The 22,298-nt window shown below is 52.8% G+C and overlaps 5 protein-coding genes across 5 annotated transcripts; 3 read left to right on the top strand and 2 right to left on the bottom strand.

Moving 5' to 3' along the window:
• Positions 1–600: 600 nt before the first annotated feature.
• CGCA056_v013034 (uncharacterized protein) lies at positions 601–2,990 on the top strand (the record flags this gene model as incomplete). The annotated part of the gene is made up of 2 exons (XM_037328278.1): positions 601–1,270; positions 1,327–2,990. 2 exons carry the CDS (start codon positions 601–603, stop codon positions 2,988–2,990), a joined length of 2,334 nt encoding a protein of 777 aa, XP_037173558.1.
• A 1,223-nt stretch (positions 2,991–4,213) lies between these two features.
• On the bottom strand, positions 4,214–8,509 carry klc-2 (Kinesin light chain; the record flags this gene model as incomplete). Its single annotated transcript, XM_037328277.1, has 4 exons — positions 4,214–7,040; positions 7,089–7,289; positions 7,338–7,467; positions 7,516–8,509. The coding sequence occupies 4 exons, from the start codon at positions 8,507–8,509 to the stop codon at positions 4,214–4,216; spliced, it is 4,152 nt and encodes a 1,383-aa protein (XP_037173239.1).
• Positions 8,510–10,281: 1,772 nt separating this feature from the next.
• On the top strand, positions 10,282–10,709 carry CGCA056_v013032 (uncharacterized protein; the record flags this gene model as incomplete). Its single annotated transcript, XM_037328276.1, has 2 exons — positions 10,282–10,354; positions 10,420–10,709. 2 exons carry the CDS (start codon positions 10,282–10,284, stop codon positions 10,707–10,709), a joined length of 363 nt encoding a protein of 120 aa, XP_037173238.1.
• A 2,399-nt stretch (positions 10,710–13,108) lies between these two features.
• betB (NAD/NADP-dependent betaine aldehyde dehydrogenase) lies at positions 13,109–14,611 on the bottom strand (the record flags this gene model as incomplete). Its single annotated transcript, XM_037328275.1, has 1 exon — positions 13,109–14,611. The coding sequence occupies one exon, from the start codon at positions 14,609–14,611 to the stop codon at positions 13,109–13,111; it is 1,503 nt and encodes a 500-aa protein (XP_037173556.1).
• Positions 14,612–17,465: 2,854 nt separating this feature from the next.
• On the top strand, positions 17,466–19,227 carry codA-0 (Choline oxidase; the record flags this gene model as incomplete). The annotated part of the gene is made up of 2 exons (XM_037328274.1): positions 17,466–17,709; positions 17,819–19,227. The coding sequence occupies 2 exons, from the start codon at positions 17,466–17,468 to the stop codon at positions 19,225–19,227; spliced, it is 1,653 nt and encodes a 550-aa protein (XP_037173240.1).
• Positions 19,228–22,298: the final 3,071 nt, after the last annotated feature.

Below are 22,298 nucleotides of genomic sequence, written 5' to 3'. Positions count from 1 at the left end.
AATCACCCACTCGGCACTCATTGTGCGTATGCGGCATACGCATCAAGCTAGCAACATGCATTCAATTCCACTCAACTAGGTCTTGCTGCACTGTGTGTACCCAAGAGGAAATGATGGACATTGAATGCAGGGTATGCTATGCTATCACGCGGACGAGTGTTGGTTGTGTGGACTCCAACCGCTTTGGGAGCCACACAGAAGCCAGCCCCCAAAGATTTGTCAAACAGCCTGGTCTAAACTTTGAAGAGCCAAGCTCTTGGTTGTGAAGGCTGGATAACGTCCTCTTTCAGCTTTTTCAAGCCTTCTGCTTCCTAGACGCTAACCTCAATAATGAACAGTCACCTGTAAAATGGCAGCTTGGAGTTGCTGTTGCTCATTGGTCCAAGAAAGCTAAGCCTGGCTATGGATCCTTTCGGGGACATTTGTAATTATTGGTTCAATTGTGATTGGTCGGAGTCGGGCTCGGTTGGATAGAATATTGGCAGGCTACTAGTTACCTTAGCGCCCCCATTCAAGACGACAACCACCATCTCGAAGGAGACATCGACTCTTGAGGCCAAGCGTCACAGACAGTGCATTCGAATAAGGCTATCAAACACAATGATGAAGAAAGATGAAGTTCAAGCATATATTCCAGAGACCTCCTCCATGGAGGGAGAAATCCTTCGTCTCAAGCGAGCATTGATGTCCGACAAGGACAAAGCACACTCCTGCGAGCATTGCAAGATCGTGACAATGGCGCCTCTTCCCCCTCCCAAGATAAGTCGAGTTAACTCTGTGGATGTTGAGTTCTTCCGGCTCGATACAACCGTGGAAGAAATAAGGAACATGTCCGGCCGAAGGTGTACTCTCTGGACTGTCATCCAAGACCAGCTGACAAGCATCGAAGCAGAGGCAAAGACTCAAAAGAAACAAAGGTTCAACGCTTACGACTTGGACGACTATCACGAGAATAAGATAGAAGCGCATGAAGAGAAACCTGCTGCTTTTGTCGACGGGTCTGAAGCGAACGAGTATCCCCGCTTGCGAAAACGCCTCTTTTGGGATCATGGCGAAGTTCTCGGTGACAAGGAAGAGTTTCCTGTGGGACGGAAGCATTGCGTCCGGGTGACCATGGGATATTCTGCTATCAATGACTTCAAGGACAGAAACGTCATGGTGTACATCGGAATGTTGATCCCCAAAGGATTCCCCGAGACTGCGAGTCCCGATCCCGGAGAAGTCGAACTGGTGCAATATTCGACGAGGTTCCTCGCTCTTTCCCTCCCAGGTAAGCCACTTTCTGGGAATTGACACCAGATGTTTCAATGCTAAGCTGGACTCAAGGTTATTTCAACAACGCTTCCCGAACCATTATTGGCTCTCCTGTCAATTTGAATCCAGAGAGCCCAGCTTCGATGGATCTCATCCGCAAGTGGCTGAGCAACTGCGATATGAATCATAAATGTGGAATAATGGATCTACCAGATTCCATGCCTTCTCTGGTTATCGATGTATCAGACCCTGGTCGCAGTCGACTGCTGCGGGTGCCTGAGAATATGAGAGAGCGCTACATCGCACTGTCCTACTGCTGGGGAGGTGTCTCTCAAGCCGTCATGTTGAGAACTAGCAACATGTCTGATTTGACCTCTTCCATCGATGCGCAGAAGCTAGATCCAACTATTCGGGACAGCATAATCGTTACCAGGGAGCTCGGATTCAAATTTCTATGGATCGACGCACTATGTATCATTCAAGACGACTACGACGACAAGGTGAAGGAACTGAGAAGAATGGGTGATATTTATCAGAACGCCACGTTCACAATCGTTGCTTCCGCAGCGAAGGATGTCAAGGAAGGTTTCCTCGGAAAGCGGGCTCCGACCTATGAAACAACTGGAAACCCAGATGGGCAAGTCCAGCCGGTATTCGAAGTCCAGGCCGAAGTTGATGGACCCACTGGCCACGAGCAACAGACGATGATACTCATACCGGACAAGCTGGATGAAATGGAGCCCTGGTATGAGAGGGCTTGGACCCTCCAAGAACTGCTGTTTTCCCGACGCCGACTTCAGTACCGCGCCCGGCAGACGACGTGGATTTGTTATTGCTCTGAGTCATTGGTCGAAGACTGCGACGGCTGGGTCGGAGGCATGGGGAACACCTACCTCAACTACTCCGACCAATACCTCTTCCGAGAGCTCATGGCCTTGCTGCGGGGTGGCGAGAGCGCTCCCCCAAAGACTGAGATTCTGTCGCATTGGTACGACCTGGTAGAAGTGTACTCTGGACGAAAGCTGTCGCATCGAGCCGACCGCTTCCCTGCTATATCCGGCATCGCGAGAGAATTCGCGGCTCTGTTGGAAGATCAGTACATTTGTGGCTTGTGGAGGTCTGACTTGGCGAGGGGCCTGATGTGGTTCTCTACATTGATGGAAGGGGACGCTGTGCTTGGTTACAAGTCTGGGCCGTCGTGGAGCTGGGCGTCTTTCGAAGGCCGAGCGAGCTGGATGCCGCAAAGGCACACTCACTGGCGCCAAAATCAAGACTTTGAGATATTGAGCGACGACATCCAGCCTGTGTCCGATGTCGAGCCGTTCGGCGAGGTCAACGTCGCTGAGCTTCATCTTCGAGGCCTGATCAAGAGCATCCCCATACCTTCGGCAGACGAGAATGGATTCATACAAAGCGAGGTGAGAGACCAGATCGTATCGATTGGGTTCGATTATCCCAACGATGACAGCCTACGATTAGATTGCGGGCTGACCCTCGAATTACTGGTGGTTGTGGACTCTGGTGATTTTGGTGTAGATGGCCTTGTGCTCATGGAGGAAGGGGAAAATCGTTACTCTCGCGTTGGCTTGTTTGAGATGGATAGCATTTGGCCGGTAAAATCTTCACATCGATGGGAGGAGGAACACACTCGCGGGAAGAAATCACTAAAGGAGCACCAAGCACGGTTGAGAAGTCTCTGGGGCGAAGGAAGTATCAGGGAGATCGTCCTCATCTAATTTGAACTTGCATTTATTCACTGATGAAGACATCTAATTTGAACTTGCATTTATTCACTGATGAAGAATGATGTTAGAAATGATTACTGTTTGAGGAGGTCGCTTTTGCTCTCCCGTCTCCAGCAGAGACCAAGAGCGAGGTGATACGGGGACGTCGTCCTACCATGTTGGCTAAACTAGGGGGTTGGAATTGAAAGGTAAAATAGAATTTGAGCATTTTCAGCGTTGGGACCGGCGCATTGGTATGAAAGTAACGTCAGCTTCCCACCGGACATTGGCGCCGCCAGCAGGTCCCGCAACATAAGCAACAGACTGGTTCTAGAACACTTGTTCACTTCAAAACCGAACTAGTGGATTCTCTCTTCCTGGTGACTGACTTGTCTTCATACCTGGGGGAAATGGATGAACTATAATAAGCTTTCGTATGAACCATGATAAGCTTTTGTATGATCTATTATAAGCTTTTGCTAAGCTTTTGTGCGTCTCAGCAAGATGGCGCTCGCCGGAACAACAAGTATTATCCATTGCACTATGTATGAATGCATAGAAATGCAGGCAGGCAGAGCAGCGTGAACGGACTCGTCTTCGCAGTCTATGGTACAGTAAAAGGCGTAATGGGTTTCGCGGGATTTCGTACTCTACATGTTTAGTGGTGGTGGTGTGGAGCCACAGCTGATGTGGCTTAGCGGGCGACGCCCGTAGCGAGCAAGTACTCAGGGCGCAGGCGTTAACAAGGCCAGAATCCGAGGGCCAGAAATGGACGCAGCAAATGATGAGACAGCCAGAAACGGCTTACTTGTTGACTGCAGGGTCCCATCCAGTCTAATAGCTGCTGGGCCCTCGTCCTGTCTTCTCTTCTCTTCTCTGCAACCAAAACGGCATTAAGGGTTCCATGGGTCCAATCCTGTAATTCATGCCTTGTAACGACCACACTTTCGCGATCACCGTTTCTTTACTTGGTCTTCCATACCATTTATACGACGTTAAAACAGACTTTTCCTGATGGTTAAAGCTCTATATCAATAGGAATATGGGAGGCGATTTGGGCAATGACTCATTCTCGGAATCAACTAATTATGTAGAAGGCGGCGCATCCCTCCGCGATACGAACAAGAGGGTGCATCTCGATGGAAAAAGTTATTACCTTCCAAACTAGCTCTTGCACTATAACTGTTTATTATAACTCTCTGTGACTATGTAGAAGCATCCAATGTCTGAGAGTATTATGTAAACTTATGGCTAGTTTCCCTGAAATCTAGCTCCCAGTCCGACAGGGCTGATGCGGAAGATATGGTGTCTGGATGGTCCACACCAAGGACGTTTTCTCTCCAGCGAACACAGTTTTGGAGCAGTTGCACCGCATCTTCCCATCGTTCCTGGTCTTTCCAAGTGAAGGCAAGATTATGCATGCTTGTCAGCGTGTCGGGATGCTCCTCTCCAAGCACCCTCAAACTTGTCTCCATCACCTGCACCTCCAGCTCCTCGGCCTCCTTCCATCGGCCTTGGTTCCTGTACGTCGACGCCAGGTTGCCTATGCTCGTCAGCGTCCAGGGATGCTCCTCCCCAAGCACCCTTTTGAACGTCTCTATCACCTGTATAAACAGCTCCTCAGCCTCCTTCCATTGGCCTTGGTTCCTATATGTTGACGCCAGGTTAGCCATGCTCGTCAGTATTAAGGGATGCTCCTCCCTAAGCACCCTTTTGAACGTCTCTATCACCTGTATAAACAGCTCCTCAGCCTCCTTCCATTGGCCTTGGTTCCTATATGTTGACGCCAGGTTGGCCATGCTCGTCAGCATTGAGGGATGCTCCTCTCCAAGCACCCTCTTTCTCGTCTCCATCACCCGCAAGTTCAGCTCCTCGGCCTCCTTCCATCGGCCTTGGTTCCAAAACGTCGAAGCCAGGTTGGCCATGCTTGTTAGCGTGTTGGGATGCTCCTCTCCAAGCACCCTCTTTCTCGTCTCTATCACACGCACCTGCAGTTCCTCAGCCTCCTTCCATCGGCCTTGGTTCCAAAACGTCGACGCCAGGTTAGCCATGCTCATCAGCGTGTCGGGATGCTCCTCTCCAAGCACCCTCTTTCTTATCTCTATCACACGCACCTCCAGTTCCTCAGCCCCCTTCCATCGGCCTTGGTTCCAAAACGTCGACGCCAGGTTAGCTATGCTCATCAGCGTGTCGGGATGCTCCTCTCCAAGCACCCTCTTTCTTATCTCTATCACACGCACCTCCAGTTCCTCAGCCTCCTTCCACCAGCCTTGGCTCCTGTATGTTGACGCCAGGTTGGCCATGCTCGTCAGCGTGTTGGGATGCTCCTCTCCAAGCACCGTTTTAAACGTCTCCATCACCTGCATAAACAGTTTCTCAGCCTCCTTCCACCGGCCTTGGTTCATATACGTTGACGCCAGGTTATGCATAATCCTCAGCATTTCGGGATGCTTCTCTCTAAGCACCCTCTCCCTCGTCTCTATCACACGCACCTCCAGCTCCTCGGTCTCCTTCCATCGGCCTTGGCTTCTGTACGTCGACGCCAGGTTGGCCATGCTCGTCAGCATGTCGGGATGCTCCTCTCCAAGCACCCTCTTTCTCATCTCTATTACCTGTATAAACAGCTCCTCAGCCTCCTTCCATCGGCCTTGGCTTCTATATGTCGACGCTAGGTTGGCCATGCTCATCAGCGTGTCGTGATGCTCCTCTCCAAGCACCCTTTTGAACGTCTCCATCACCTGCACAAACAGATCCTCGGCCTCCTTCCATCGGCCTTGGTTCATATATGTTGACGCCAGGTTGGCCATGCTTGTCAGCGTGGAGGGATGCTCCTCTCCTAATCTTTCCCTTCTGACCCTAACAGCATCTTGTGCTAAGACCTCCGCCCTGGAATAGTTGCCAAGCATCACCAAATACCAAGATATATTCGTCAGCAAATTGCTCCATTTTAGCTGGTCGCCTGCTTCTGACGGCTGTTTGTTCAACAAGGGCTGTATGTGGGGCATTAGGGTTTGACACTGTTGCCAAGTTTCGAATACGCCCGATGGAAAGTGCTGTGAGGCTAATTGAAGAAAGAGTGTCTTCCATTGGTCAGGGAAACCATATTCTGAGATCCAAACTTTAGTGCAAAATTGCGCCAGGGAGTGCATCTCCAGGAAACCCGACATAGCCGTCACGGTAACGAGTGAGTAGCTCCGGAGCACATCCAAGTCATCCTCAAAGTCGTTGCTACTGGTTTCAGCATGCTCATCGTCGCTCTCTTCAGAACCTATGTTGCCACTACAGTAGTTATGCAGCATATACTCGGGGATGTTTTGCGCCTGAAAGTAGCTCATGAGCGAAAGAAGGTCGGCTGCCCTGGGCTGCTCCCGTTTGATCTGCTCAAACGTCACCTGCCATGTCACTACGATGGAGTTAGATACGCCTTCATAACGTTGGATATCCCCTCTATCGCTGCGAAGGAGGGTGCCCTTTCGCTGTTCGCTGTTATGGAATTCCTCCAAATATGACTCAACGGTCACTCGAGGACTTCGTTTGTGAATATACGCCGCCGCCTGGTTTATGGCGAGAGGGATGCACTCAAGGGTGCGTATAAGGCGTGATGCGACAGCCTCGTTGACGTCTCGGCCCAGCTTCCTTTGTAGAAGCTGTAAAGCCTGTTTTTCCTCCATTGTTGGGACGGTGTAGACCATCTTGACGTTACCCGTCAACCTCTCTGCAGCGTCCCAGCTGCGCGACGTAATGAGAATCTTGCTCTTGGTTCTCTTAGGAAGATACGATTGGTATGTTTCAATACCATCCTTAGAGAATAGCATCTTAACATCATCTGCATTGTCGATAATTATGAGCCACGGGCTCACGTCCTCTCGCTGCAGCCACTTGCGGACCAGCGCTAGGATATTGACGTCAGTGTCGTGGCGACCTGGAAGGGCCAGGACGTCTGCTATAGATTGGTAGGACTCTTCAAATGTTGCTTTGGTGTTGGCGTTAACCCAGAAGATGCTAGTTTCAGATGAGGTGGCGTGGAGTTGGTGAGCGAATTGGATGGCCATCTGGGATTTGCTGTCGCCTTGTTAGCAGAGGCCTTTCAATGCATCTGTTACAACGTACCCAAACCCGCCCATGCCCACGAGAGCGAAGCGACTCCCGGGTCCAGCATGCCGCTCTTCAATCCATGTCCAGATGTCGGATCGATTCACAAAATCAGGGTCGGAAGGAAACGGTACGACGAAATGAGGATTGCAGGCAATCGATAGGTCCTCAACTTTGCTGAGCTTGAGTACACCCTGTTCGACGCGAATAAGACGATGTCTTAAGAATTAGCAGGCGCTTCTGGGCAGGTGTGCAGGTTGCTCGTACGTTTGTTCCGTTTGGTGGGACTGAATGGTCTTGACTCCCGTTTTTGTTTCATCCGTCGTACGTTTCAAGCGCTTGACTCCCGCTCGTGTTTCCTCTGTTGTACGATTCACACACTTCAGATCTCGTTGAACTATTCAATATTAGAAAGTACTAAGTGAACTGAATGTGAAATACTAACTAGAACCAAGCACTTCGCCAATTGGCTTCTCAGTTTCAACACTGGTTGGCGCAATCTGAAGTAAAAGATCCTTCGCATATGCTGCAGCCACCATGGCTGCGAAGCCCTGCCACTCCTTGTTCTTATGCGAGTCCGAGTAATCGCATATACCGCGGATAACTAAGCACGGGAAGTGGTTCATCAGTCCGGCCGCTTCCATCTCGAAGCAGGCAACGCCGTATTCAGCAGCCAGTTTGTCCCGGATTGTAGCGTTCTTCATGAGCTGATTTGCGCTGGCAATCAACCCATAGTGAATTGCAGGGTCGTCGGTGTGTTCAACTCGTTCGGCTCGGAGTATTATATGGGTTGGATCATCGCTGCATACCTTGGCGCATCCTTCTGACGTTTGCGGATGGATGATTTCCGATCGGTAGAGTCTGTCGCTTGCCGGAGGAGGCCGTGAGTACTCCCCCCGCAGTCGAGGCCATCGTTCCAACGCCTCGTCAATCGCGTTATTCAGCTGATGGCCTTTCCTCTTATATCGACTCTTGAGCGCGCTAACAGCTGTTCGTAGCAGCATGGGTGGTTGGTCTAAAAAGTCTGTGTGCTGGAAGGAAATATCCTGGTCCTGCACTGCCTTGCCGAAGTCGTACTGGAAGACGCCACCTTTGCCTCCGTCGCGGCTGCTGACTACAACATCGCCAAGTCGCACATCATGTTTTGAGCTGGGCGCCCCTCCGCCGATGCCGACCATGAGTCCAATGCGCACATTTGGAAAGCTGTGCAGCATGTCTCGAGCCACAGCCCCAGCAGCGTTTGTACCGTACCCCCCATCCGGCAAGACAGCAATAACGACATTATGCCTCCCAATCTTGCCTAGAGCATAGTTGTTATTATCGTTTGGGGCAACTGGCGGACAGTCCTCATGTTCTTCGTCGAGAAAGGCTTGTGCCGCGTCGAACTCGGTGGAAAGGGCGCAGATCCAACCGACAGTGTAGGTTTTGGGATCAGCCATAGCCAGTACTTGTTTGAGTGAGAAATTGAGATGAGCGAGTGCTTGTAACGGAAGATGAAAGGGAATTGAGATAAGAAGAGCAAGGCGATGGAGCATGGCGGGTGTCCTCGTCCATTTGTTGGACGCAAGATCAGGCTGGCAGCAGTCAGCTAGATAGGAGCGGGGTGCTCGGGGGCTGCTCTATCGATTGATTGGCGAAGAGCATGCTAACCATGCCTCTTGGATGAAGCGCGAGAACCAATTGAGAAATGCCATGATATGTATGTCTGCAGCGGTGCAGCAACAGCTTGTTGATGCAGGGCATGGCGATGTTGTTATTGGCGCGCGGTGGTGCCAAGTGGAAGAGGATGCAGAACGCCTGCCACTCACAATTGAGCAGATGCGGGGTTGGTATTAAAATGGATTGGCTCGTGATCATGCTCCCAAGTCTGAGATCAGGCTGTCAGCCCGGCAGCGGATTGTCTTTCTCGAGGCGCGTGTTCTGAACGGTCCGTTCAGAGCATGAGGCTTTTGAGGCAATCAGCTTGTTGTGAAATCCTTGCGTTAGCAGAGCCTTGATTAGGGACTGCTGTGCGACATCCAGTTGCGGTGCCATCATGACAGTTGACACCAAAGTGTCGTCGACAATTGAGGAGAGAGAAGGGAGAGCAATGGGACACCAGCCTGGCAGAAGAAATGGGCGTCCAGCGATTTTTGGTTAGGCAGGGACCCTGCAGTCAACAAGTAAGCCGTTTCTAGCTGTAATCATTACTTGCTGCGTCCAATTCTGGCTTTCTCGCATTCTGGCTCTGTTAACGCCTGCGCAGTGAGTACTTGCCGGCTACGAGGGTAAGCTGCTAAGCCACACAAGCTACGGCTCCACACCACCACTACTAAACATGTTATCTGCAACATTTGGCGAAGCCCATTACGCCTTTTACTGTAAGTATTCGTACAGAAGTTTCCTATTCAGGCAGTGTAAGAAATCCATCCGGGCAGTACCCACCTTTCCGACTAATGTTGTATCTCCCCCCCTGCTGAGGGATAGAGCACTCAAAATCCACGTGGCTTAGCTAGAACCCTGAATCTGGGAGTGTTCCAGCTCCCTCAGGCCATTTCCATGAAGATGAAAAGATCGATCTTACCACCGTCGATCAAGTGGACGTCTGCAACTCAACATGGAGAATCAGAATAAGAGAGAGCACTGCGCAAAGATCGTGCTGCTGGGACAAAACGCAGCAGCTGCCGCATTTGAATCGTCAGCTGCTCCGGAGGTTTTAAAGGTCTTTTCGGATGAACGGTAGTTGTTAGTCTGTCTCACCTTGTACAGCAGGAGTTCAGTCGAACACCAACTTCCACGGCTTCCACGACTTCCACGGCTTCCATTAATTTTCTAATGTCAAGGCCAATCATCAACTCGGGCTTTACCGACACAGCCTGCGCGACGACGCACAGCTCACCCCAGCCCTGCAAATGAAGCTGTCTAAACCTTGTTTTAATTAATTATTGTTGTCTTCATTTCAAACCCGTGTCAACTAGCTTGGCACAGACCAAAGACGGATGTCGCATCGAGAGACTTTCCCCTCTGGGACTTTGTCCCCCGAGGTAGGATATCGTGAAAGTGTCCGTATGGGTAGTTATGGGATGGTGTCCAGTCAAGACCATTGTTCTGACTACTTAAGGAAGCGCCAAGTCCCTCGGGATCAGTTTGACATCCATCAACCCTCAGTTCTCCAATCCAAAAACCCACATTCTTTCTCTCAACCGTCACCAACCTCCGTCAATCGCTTACAATGAAGCCCACTTCCATCGTTTTCCTCGCGACAGCAACGCTAGTCGCTTCTTCGGCCCTGCCCAAGGATTTGAGTGCGTAGCAGAAGCCGTTCCTTCAGTTTTCTTTTCGCGTCTGCTGACCTTACCGACTCCTCCAGCCAAGAGACAGGCACCGAAGTGCAAGATCTTCCAGATCTTTCAGTCACCGGATGCCACATCGGGTGGCGCTCCCAAGTTCGTGGGCACGCCGCAGTGCTGTTGCATAAACGAGCAATGCCACGTCATTGACCGAGTCAACGGCATCAACACCTCGGCGAATCTCAACGCGAATCTCGCGGGAGACTTCAGAATCATAGATGCCCGCAGCGCCGACAAAGGGAAGGTGGGGTCTAACGACATTCGTGGTTCTACCTACACAGTCGGAGCACAGGGAGGCTGCACCAAGTAAAATAGGGAAGCCTGATTGTCGTGCTGGGGCGGTGGCATAGCGTTAGTTGAAGGATGTGCGTCTCTGGCATATAGACAATAGAATGCTGTTCTTTCTTCTTTCAACGTGGCGAAATAGATTCTCAACACCGAGGTCAAATGCGGCCCTATCATCCCCTACCCTGCGTTCTGAATCATCTTCCCGTTGTCATTGCCAGAAGCAGCCAGCTTTTTGTACACCCAGAGCTCATTCGAACGATTGATGCAGAGTTCAACGTTTTAGCTTGGCGTTTAAAGGTCGACGGCGTAGGGATTGACTCTGAGATGGATAAAGCGTTCTCTGTGGAACCCGTGCCCAACGCATTTTGATAAAGGACGCTGGCTTGTCTCTCATACGCAATAAGTCTACTAGGGTTTGGTTGTAGCGATGAGCAAGTATGCGATGGCCGTGATATCGCCGTTAGCCGAGTGTTGCGCAACCGCTATGGCAGACAACTTCAGGTCTGGCTGCCAACATCTGGTTTTTATTGTCTAGAGATCAAAATATAAGTCACTTTTTGAGTGTTAACGGTAATACTGAGGTGACTGAAGAAGGTACTTCACCTGCTTCACTTGACAAGTATTGCGCTTCGATATGCATGCTCACAAAATAAATGAGAAGGTGATGAAGCAGCACGTTACAGCTTTAGCCAATGATGTGACGATGACTGAGGCACGGCGTTTCGAATACTGTCCGAATCTCGCTGGGTACAGCTACGCCATCACACTAGCATTATGGTAACGAACATGTCATAACATGCATCTTTCTCATTATATACATTCAAGTTTCAGTAGAAGGTATCGAAAGGGATAAAAACGCCATCAAAACCTAGAAAGGAATGACAACCGGCAGAATGTTCGTCAAATATGTTCAGCGTTCCAAACCAGGAGGGAAAGAGCTCAGTCCGCACCCTATCACATGGGAATGCCTCAAGAACTACGTGTAGCCATATGAAATGTATCAGAGCCGTTTTCGGCCACTCATTGAGTTCCCCTGACTGAATAATCATCAGAGAGAACGGCTGGACGCGGCCAAGCGCTAGTAACTGCCTCATCGCACCACGCTTTTGATCGTCACCTATCACTTTCCCAGACCCAGCCGCAATAAAACACGAAACTAAGACCGAATCACCTTAAGGTTTAGGTGGCGGCATTGCTCTGTGTCTTCATCAACGAATTCGCTGTGACACTGATAGCGTTTACACCTGTCAAACCTGTCACCTAATTGCATCATTCCAATGAATAAGTGTCTAACATGCATATGGGCCATTCCTTGGCCCTCAAGCCCCCTCACTCCTTAGTGTGATCTCCTATAAAAAGGCGGGCGCGAAGAGTTTCAAGCCTGACAAGACAATCCGGTCTTTGTGGCCTTGGTCTTTTAGTTCAGTCTGCAATCGAATTTCTCATCAGTTTGGATGGACCCAAACGCATCACAAGCTGATTATGCAAGCTCTCATTATGAGGTGGACTATCCACTCAGAGCATTGTCCACCCTCTTCCTTTGTTTATTGGTTGTTAGAATAAGCGAGGGACAAGTTCTGAACCTTCATTCTTGCCACGCAGCCTATCACTGCCATTCAGATGTGTAACAGGAAGGAATGAAAGAGCAGGCCCACTACTAACAAAAAAGCGCGATTACCGTCATCATGAAGGATCATGGCCCGCAGCACACGAATTTATTGCGCCGAGTGAACTGGAAGTCTCTGCCACTTCGTCATTTTATGTCCCTAATCTGGGACAAACGCATACTTAAGCACGGCCTCTCAATAATCTGAGATGTTGCTCAACCGAAACGAAAATAGGACGGCTGCAGCTGTGGATGAGCGCGCATCTCCAGTGCTTGACCTCATACTTCGCTCACATCCTTGCGCAGTCCGTAGCTCATCAGCTCAGTCCACACAGAGCATAGATAGCACTGCCTGTTGTCGTCCATCATTTGGATCTGTATATACGTGGGGATAAATCCTGGAGCATGTATCTGGTGGGAGGACTTCGTACGTAGTAGATGCCTGAAGAGCAGGTGCTCTGGTACCAGAAGTAACCCCCAGCAGAGCCGCATCCAGTCTGTTCATAGTACGCACAGGCACACTCATGACAATCGCGTAATTTGGTTCGTAACATCGTTTCAGGAGGCATACTGCCTTAATATATACTGAATTACTAAGCACGTGCCCAGTTTCAACAACCTGTGGCTGTCACCACACTTCATGTCCGCTTCACTTGACTAACATAAAAGGGTGTTTCCAGACTCATCAAATACGTGACATATCATTCAATCGCTATCTTCTAGCTCATCCAAGGAGCATTCTTTTGTAAATCCCGCTTCAGTACAATACATCAGTACATCGTCTCATCCACCTTTTTCTTCCCGTTTCCCCCTCCTTACAACTTGGAGAACACAGTCGGCACGGCGCCGCCCATCTCGACCAGGGTGCTCTTATTCCGTACCCAGGCCTCCAGACCCTTGCGTCCGTTCTCGACACCAACACCGCTCTGCTTCCACCCACCAACAGCCATCTCCGCGGGCGACTCGCCCCAGGTGTTGATCCACGTAATACCGGCCTCCAGCTGAGAAATCACCTTGTGGCACGCGTCGACATTTCTGCCGAAAACGCCCGCAGCGAGACCCAGCTCCGTCGTGTTGGCGCGGCGCACCGCCTCGTCGACGCTGTCGTAGGTCAACACGCACATGACGGGGCCGAAGATCTCCTCCTTGACAATCGTCATCTCGTCGGTACAGTCGGTGAACACGGACGGCTGGATCCAGTGGCCGGTCTTGTACGCCGACGGCAGGCCCTTGGGCTGGCTCGTGCCGCCGACCAGCAGCGTCGCCTTGTCCTCCATGACACCCTTGCGGACGTACGCCTGCACCTTCTCGAGGTGCGTCTTGCTGTTGAGCGGGCCAAAATTGGTCGCGGGGTCGAAGAGGTCGCCCGCGCGGACGTACTGGATCTTCTCGAGCACGACGCGCTCGAAGTCGGCCTTCATGGCCTTGGGGATGAAGACACGCGTGCCGTTGGTGCAGACCTGGCCGGAGCTGTAGAAGTTGGCGAGCATGGCGCCGTCGACGGCCTGCTCGACGTCCGCGTCCGGGAGGACGATAACGGGGCTCTTGCCACCGAGCTCCATGGTCACGTACTTCATGCCGCCCGCAGCGGAGCCGGCGACCTTCTTGCCCGTGCTGACCTGGCCGGTGAAGCTGACCTTGGCGATGTCAGGGTGCGTGGTGAGGGCGGCGCCGACGTCGCCCGCGCCGTAGACGACGTTAAAGACGCCGTCAGGGACGCCGGCCTCCCTGTAGATGGAGGCGAGGTACTCTGCGTGGAGCGGAGTGAACTCGCTGGGCTTGTAGACCATGCAGTTGCCGGCGGCCAGGCATGGCGCGGACTTCCAGAGAGCGATCTGGATAGGGTAGTTCCAGGCGCCGATGCCCGCGCAGACGCCGAGGGGCTCCTTGGTGGTGTAGACCCAGGCGGAGTTCCTCAGGCGGAAGGACTCGCCGTTGAGGCCGCCGCTGGCGACGAGGTTGGCAAAGTACTCGAGGACATCGGCGCCGGTCACGACGTCGACGTACTGAGTCTCCGAGAAAGCCTTGCCGGTGTCGAGGGTCTCGATCTTGGCCAGGTCGTCGTTGCGCTCTCGGAGGAGGGCGACGGCCTTGAGCAGGATGCGAGAGCGCTCAATGGGGGGCGTGCTGGACCATGAGGGGAAGGCAGCCTTCGCGGCATCGACGGCAGCGTTGATGCCGGAGGATGAGGTGGTGTGGATGGTGCAGACGGGCTTCGCCGTGGCAGGATCGATGGACTGGAAGGTGCCTGGGGATTCCGAGTCGGGTTGGGGCTTCCCCGCATAGAAAGCGTGACGGTCCTGCTCCTGTGGTGCCATTTTTGAATGATATGGGGGAAAAAGATGCTGCAACTGAAACTTCACTAACAGAAAGACACAAAAGAAGAAGGAATGACAGGCTGATGGATGGGGATGATTGGGTATAGATTTCCGATAATGCGGCAGGCGGTGGACGGACGGGCAAGAATTTGGGAGGGATGGATGTCAGTTGCAGGCAGGCGGTTTGCGCCGGGACTGGGCTGTCGATCGGAGATACGGGGGTCGGAGGTCAACGGTCGCACTCGCGGAAGGCTGAAAATCTGCAGTGCTCAGTGGTGGTCTGCTAGCGAGGAGAGGAAGAAAAAAATCCCACGCAGATCGGCGTGAGATCGGGATCGCGGAGGGCCTCGCCGGTCAGCTGATGATTGAAGGTAAAATCCGCTTTGGAGCTGGGGGTTGCAGATTTGCCGGGAGACCCCTTGTAGATCCGCTCCAGCGGCGGTGTGATGTCATAAGCCATACGTCATTGGCCGAAGATCCACTCTGATGCAACAGTCCCCCACAAAAGAGCCCAGACGAAGGCCAGTGACAGCCGGCGGTCTCTTGAAAGGATGCTCCACTGCAGAAGTTTCAGCCTTCAGGGTCGAACATTAGCAAGAGCAGAGAAAAAAAAAAAGAGAATGTCAATCCGGATGAAGGTTTTTTCGTTGCCTGCGGCGTGCATTCAATAGAAGGCTGCAACCGTGGCATTGAGATCCATCTTCGTCCCGGGTCTGGCCGTCGAGATCGAACGATGTCGCGGCGTGAAGGGACTTGATCATCAAGGGGTCTCCGAGGGTTCAATATGATAGATATCGGTGGTTGGCTGACCGAGACAGGGTGGTGTGCCATCAGCGGACGAGAGATACGGCGACCGAGATAGAAAAGATATCGCTTCGCTGACCATGGCAGATACAGAGATAGGCTGAGCGGCAACGTTCCAGAACATTTTCAGCCTCGCGTATGCCGAGATATCTCCCCTAACTTATATCTGCCTTGTAGCAGGCGATAAGGATTTGGGGGTTCATCCGCTCTATCGCCTGACACAACCCAGCAACACGGCACGGCTTTCAACGCCGTGACGCCGTGTCATCAGGCACACGACTCTGATAGCGATGGTGTTGCGACACACGACACACACGATACAGGGCCTCGCAGGCGCTGGAGGTGGCCGATGAGAGCAAGTTCAAGGTTGGCTTGGCTGCGCATCCCGGGCTAGACGGCGCGGCGGATGCCCCGGATGAGGTCTACCGCGGTAAACGGTGCAGGCGGCAGCCACTCATTTGATGCCACCTCACCGGGCGCGAGGCGAAGTCAGATCAGACAAGCGAAGCGGACGAGTCGTCGTCGTCAGAGAGAGAGAGACAGGGCTGGATGGGGGACGGATAGACTCCGAAAGCCTTAGCGCGGGTGGCCGCATGGGACGCATGGCAGCTTGGGGAATGTCGAGTGCAAGTCTTGCATATGGCCCCGGCAACCAACAACCACGCCGCAGGAGGATGGCTTAATGCATCCTTGTACCGGCGCGGAAAAAATGCGTCTGAAATTAGACGGGTTGGGCCGGGACGGTTGAGGTGTGGGATGGATATCTAATCGCGGTAAAATGCTGCACTGCAGAACGAGGACAGGACTGCAAAAAGCGCGGGTGGACAATTGCTCGCTGGGTCAACCAGGCAGAGTCGAGACGTCATGATTGGTCTGTGCCGTTGAATTGCTTTGCGGCAGTTGGCTTGCCTCTGGCCATTATTCGTAATTCCTTTCGTCGGGCAGTTTCCACTCGGGTGGGTATTCGTAAAGTACTTGGCACTTGACATCCCCAATCAGGGATTCAAGCGAAGGCGTGCTGAGTGAAGCAGCCTCACAGTGCTTGTCTGAGTCGAGGTTGAGGTGTCGAGGTGTTTGCCTGCTTTGCTTTCCTGCTTGCTCCCATGAAATTGCTTACGTACCTGGCCAATTCTGCCGAGTCTTGCCTGCAGTGTTTGCCCGCCAATGCAGCAGTTGCAGCGGCGGGAGCAAGGTGGTTGCCCAGCTGTGCGGAATGATATGGGTCCTGTGACCCGTATCGGCCAGTCAGGAAGCTGGGAAGCAAGAAAATCCGTCCCTGATTTCCCTTTTGCTGCACTCGTGCAGGGATGTTTCATACCTGGTGCCCCAGACTTGGGATGGAGGGAGAGACTTTCAGGCGGGACCTGCCACCTGCCCGGTGTGTTGCCCGTGGTGCGGAACTGCCACCCAGAGGAGGAAAAGTCAACAGCAGAGGCAGAGGCAAGGAGCTAAGGAAAAAATCAAAAAAAAAGTTGGCAATCGCCATTGTCCAATGGGCCGTCGCCTCCCGCGCTGTTCCGGACTTGGATGCCGCTCGAACCCGGCGAGTCAGTTTCAATGCCTCGAAACCCGCTTTCTCTTCAGGGCCCCCGCCACCCACACAGGTGCACCTTCGCGGGGTCCGTCTCCACCACTGATAATCCACCTCCCTGCGCCTGCGCCTGCACCGCGCCGCTACGAAGAGCTCCTGAGGGGCCAAGGGCCAAAATTTCTCAAGACAAGGCCGGACGGTAAGGATGAGCCAGCTTCCAACTGTCCAGCTGCGACGCCGACCTCCGTTGATAATAAGCCCGTCGTCCACTGTCGATCGACACGGATCCGATCCAAGCTCTCTCCTTCCTCGGTGTATCCTCCAAGGCCCAGAATTCCCCAAATCTCACCTCAGACCGCCTTCGAGCCGAGACTCTTAGCTGTGCCACCCCTCCATCTCATCTTCATCCTTCGTGTATAACTCAGCACCTTTCCCACTCTCTCAATCACTCCTCTTGCACACTCTGGCCGGGCGCCTTGTTCTGAATACCCTCGCATTGTATCCTACCCTTCCGCCAAAATGACCACCACTCAGCTCCCCATCTCCGACGTCGACAGGTACGACTATGTCGTCGTTGGCGGCGGTACCGCTGGCTGCGTTATCGCGTCGCGTCTCGCCGAGGCCCTCCCCCAGAAGCGCATCCTCTTGATTGAGGCTGGCCCCAGCGACTTCATGGACGACCGCGTCCTTGACCTGCGCAAGTGGTTGAACCTCCTCGGAGGTGAGCTCGACTACGACTACGGCACCACCGAACAGCCCATGGGTAAGCTCCCCCCTCCACTCGCAATCTCACGATAAGCTCCGCGCTGGGTTCGTCCCATCGTGAGCGATTGAATGTCAGGACAAAAAAGGCTCACACCAATTGCGCACAGGCAACTCTCACATCCGTCACTCCCGCGCCAAGGTCCTGGGTGGCTGCTCATCACACAACACCCTCATCTCCTTCAGGCCCTTCGAGTACGACTTGAAGATCTGGCAGTCGCTGGGTGCCCACGGCTGGACCTTCCACGACTTCATGCGCGTCATGGACAAGCTGCGCAACACCGTCCAGCCCGTCCACGCCCGCCACCAGAACGAGCTCTGCCTTGACTGGGTTAACTCCTGCTCCTCCGCCCTCGATATCCCCATCCTCCACAACTTCAACAAGCACATCGCCCAGGACGGCGCCCTGAAGCAGGGTGTCGGTTTCTTCTCCATCTCCTACAACCCCGACGACGGCCGCCGCTCCTCCGCCTCCGTCGCCTACATCCACCCCGTCCTCCGCGGCGACGAGAAGCGCCCCAACCTCACCATCCTCACCAACGCCTGGGTTTCCAAGCTCAACGTCAAGGGCGACACCGTCACTGGTATCAACCTGACTCTCAACGATGGCTCCAAGCGCACCATCACCGCCAAGAAGGAGACCATCCTCACCGCTGGTGCCGTTGACACCCCCCGCCTCATGCTCCTGTCTGGTATCGGCCCCAAGCAGCAGCTCCAGGACCTCGGCATCCCCGTCATCCACGACCTGCCCGGTGTCGGTGAGAACCTCCAGGACCACCCCGAGTCCATCATCATGTGGGAGCTCAACCAGCCCGTCCCTCCCAACAAGACCACCATGGATTCCGACGCCGGTATCTTCCTGCGTCGCGAGGCCCCCAACGCTGGCAGCAAGAAGACCTTCTTCAACCCCGACGGTATCCCGGACGGTGACATCGCCGATGTCATGATGCACTGCTACCAGATCCCCTTCACCCTCAACACCGGCCGCCTCGGCTACGACGAGCCCAAGGAGGGCTACGCCTTCTGCATGACCCCCAACATCCCCCGCCCCCGCTCCCGCGGTCGTCTCTTCCTCACCTCCCCCGACCCTAACGTCAAGCCCGCCCTTGACTTCCGCTACTTCACCGACGAGGAGGGCTACGACGCCGCCACGCTCGTCTACGGCATGCGCGCTGCCCGCAAGGTCGCCGAGCAGGCCCCCTTCAAGAACTGGATCAAGCGCGAGGTCGCCCCCGGCCCCAAGGTCAACACCGACGAGGAGCTTTCCCTCTACGCTCGCCGCGCCGCCCACACCGTCTACCACCCCTGCGGCACCACGAAGATGGGCGACGTCCGCAAGGACCCGCTCGCCGTCGTCGACGAGCGCCTCAACGTCAAGGGCCTTAAGCGGGTCCGCATCTGCGACGCCGGCGTCTTCCCCACCATCCCCACCATCAACCCCATGCTCACCGTGCTTGGTGTCGCCGAGAAGGCCGCCGAGTTCATCATCCAGGAGGCCCAGGAGACTGCCCGTCTGTAAAAAAATCTATCATCACATGAAAGCGGATATATTTGAGTGTGGAAAAGATGTTGTGCAAAAGAGGAGGAGTCACATTTCTCTCTGAAAAGCATCTTGTTACCAATTATTTAATTTAAGTTAGAGCTAGCTATCAGGCATTATACCAATGATATCACGACACGACCATTTATGGCAAACAAATATTCTCTCTCATCAATATCTCCGATTTGCACTGTATGGTTGAGGAAGCATGAGCATGACTATCGTCCTCCGAGACACGCTACGCAAAGCCGAGGTTGAGCAGAGCCCACATAAATCCACCGCGATCGAGGGAGCATGAAAGATTTTTCTGTTGAATAGGAAACGGGGATTTTTCGAGATGCGGAAATAAGGGGATTTTGTGGATAAGTATCCGCGCGATCGCAAAAGGTGCATGGAGATCGAGAGGCCCGGTTTTCTACGTGTCGTGGAGAGGGGGGGGGGCGCGTCGGAAGATTGGTCCCGAGATGCATGGCATCGGGTTTTTCTCTTGTCGGCGAGCTTCTGGCATATGCCGAGATGGGCTTTGATTCCGGGGAATATGTCCACAGGGTCGATCTAGGGCAGACGATTTGAGAGAAGAGAGGTAAGATTCTTTTGCTGGACACCCAGCCTTGATTAAATTCGGTGGGAAAGCAAAAGGCCAAGCTCTCCGTAAACTGACATGAAATCGATCGACGATCAGCGGCCTAAAGACCCTACGTGCATGAGCGAACGGGTGCGAATCCTTCGAGCTTACTTGGGCCCTTGGCAACGTCTCTTGGATCTGGAGGGGATTTTGATGTACTTCCATTGGTCTACGGTTCTAGACCCCTTTTTTCTACGGATTGGCAGGCCATTCTTCCTGCTTTTAATGTGTGGAAGGGAAGCGGAAGGGTACCTGCTTGATTTGGATGGGTTGGGTGGGTGTGATTGGGCGGTGGGTGAGGCTGATGTTGGATTGCGGTGGCGAGGGAGGGGGGTGGGCAGGGAGGAGAAGTCCGGGTTCTTGGGGGTGGGTTACGCCGGTGTACCTCACAGAATGTCCGGCTCACTTGAGTGTTTGATCGTGTGGTACGTAAGAGGCTCTGCGATGTTCACGCAGGCATCTGCGACGGATAATGACTCCCCTGGAGAATCATTGTCAGAGTAGTTGGTAATATGCTCTAGTGGCTTATGGGTTGCACGCTGCCTGTTGCCTTGCCCGTGGTATATATATCAAGCCGACGCTCGTAACCGTTGTCTTGAAAAAGCAGCAATGGGTCCTCCAACTGCAGTTAGTTCCAGGCAATGAGCCTTTCTACTGCACCTCGGTGTAAAGAGACAGGAAAGATACACCATGCCTGCCTGACTGGGTAAGTTTGAGTTTGCGGTTCGACGGGTCACTGAAGCTTTCTTTCTGTTTGGATGGGCGTATTTGATGAATAAAGTTGAGATGACGAAGTCGAAGGATGAGAGGACCAAGTCGGCTGTCGCACAAGACGAGGGAGAGTGATGTGCGTAGGATTGCGGGTGAGAGCTATGGCTCGGCCCTGTTTCCTCACTGCTGCGACAGTCAACTATCATCCGCATGATTTTGTCGCATGTGGTACGACTATAGGGGCTTTGCGTCTTGACTTTATGTTTGCCCCAGGCTACGATGGTGCCTGAGTGTCTTGTCGCGTTGCCGTAATTACATATTCAAGCCTATATTCAACAGAGTGATCCACCCAAGCCAGTGATGTCAAATTGTCGAGCCATGGCGAATGTCTCTGTTGCATCTGAGGATTTAGAGTGACAAAGAAGAAGGGGGGAGCAGATACCTTAGGGTCAGTCTGAACGGCACAAAGGTATCCTAGGATGATCTGTGTGCTATTTGGTAGGGATAATTTTGAGACGGGAAGGGTGAAGTATGGCGAGCGCTGGATTAGATAGTATACGAGATGAGGTGGGAACACTGATGTCGTTGGAAGGCCTACTGTACATGTAGTTGAACGTCTCAGCCGGCCCAACACTTGGTCACATCATGCAAGAATGTTGGTGCATGTTGGTACGATGGCAAAGGGTTTCGCACTGGCGAAATTAATACGTTTCTGAGCTGCACGTGAGGGAACACACAGTCAGCAGCGGCCCGGAAGCCATACTGACGAGCTTATATTTGATCCAAAGAACCTGTTATTCCGGTCTCTGTTCACAGGCCGAGCAAATGGAGGCGGACAACCTGACTGGGTTACGCAAGTATGAGGAGGAGACGGTGTATACCGGCTGTGATACAAGATCCAGACGTCGTCTTTGAGGTTCGGCATTGTGTGGTATGCTTTGATGATTCATGGGGAATACGGTCCAGATCAGGAGAGAGGACAGGACTGACGGGTCACAAGTAGGAGTCTACGATGATGTTGTCAGATTAGCTCCCCTGCTAGTGTTGTGTCGTGGCCACTTGGGAGCAAGCATGATAATTGCATGGTTAAAAACGCCAAGAGCTCGCGAAGCTATCACTGGCAGAAGATTTCTTTCGCCAGACACGTTGTTTTCTATATCCGTCTCAGCACCCTATGTTGTATTTCAGATCTGATGAAAGGAGGGATGGTGATCATGATGTCTCGGACACGATGGTATGGTCTCGGGCGTCAGTCTCCGCCCGTCTGGAATGCTTTTGTTTGACATGTATTTAAAAAGATGTTTTCCCTGTCTATGAGATATCCGGGACACAGTGTTGCAACCCGTTGCAACGCAGTTTTTCAGTGGGTACGGGCTCTGATGAGTCTTATGCTGTATCTTTGAGTGCGTTCTATGGGAACGCGGAGCTTGGCTTAATATTCAGAGGATGTCGTCCCCTTATATTCAGGAAGAATACGCTGGAAACAGGAAGAGGGTGGAGCGACATGTTGCTTGGATCGTGAGAGTGCTCTAGGAAGTGGGAAAACGTGACGGGTTTGAAGGATGAAATAAGTGTAGGAGCATTCGCTGTTTGAGACCAAGTGTGAAAAGGCAGCCCGTTGATTTGATTGCTGTGTTATGTAGCGTTCTTACTGGAACTAATAAATACTTGCTGCTTGGGCGGTTTCCGTAACAAATCAGCTATGGGAACAACC

Source organism: Colletotrichum aenigma, assembly GCF_013390185.1.
Source record: "Colletotrichum aenigma strain Cg56 chromosome Unknown KSG_Cg56_contig09, whole genome shotgun sequence".
NCBI lineage: Eukaryota > Fungi > Ascomycota > Sordariomycetes > Glomerellales > Glomerellaceae > Colletotrichum > Colletotrichum aenigma.
Note: the sequence above shows the minus strand (reverse complement) of the source record. Positions and strands in the feature narration are given on the sequence as shown.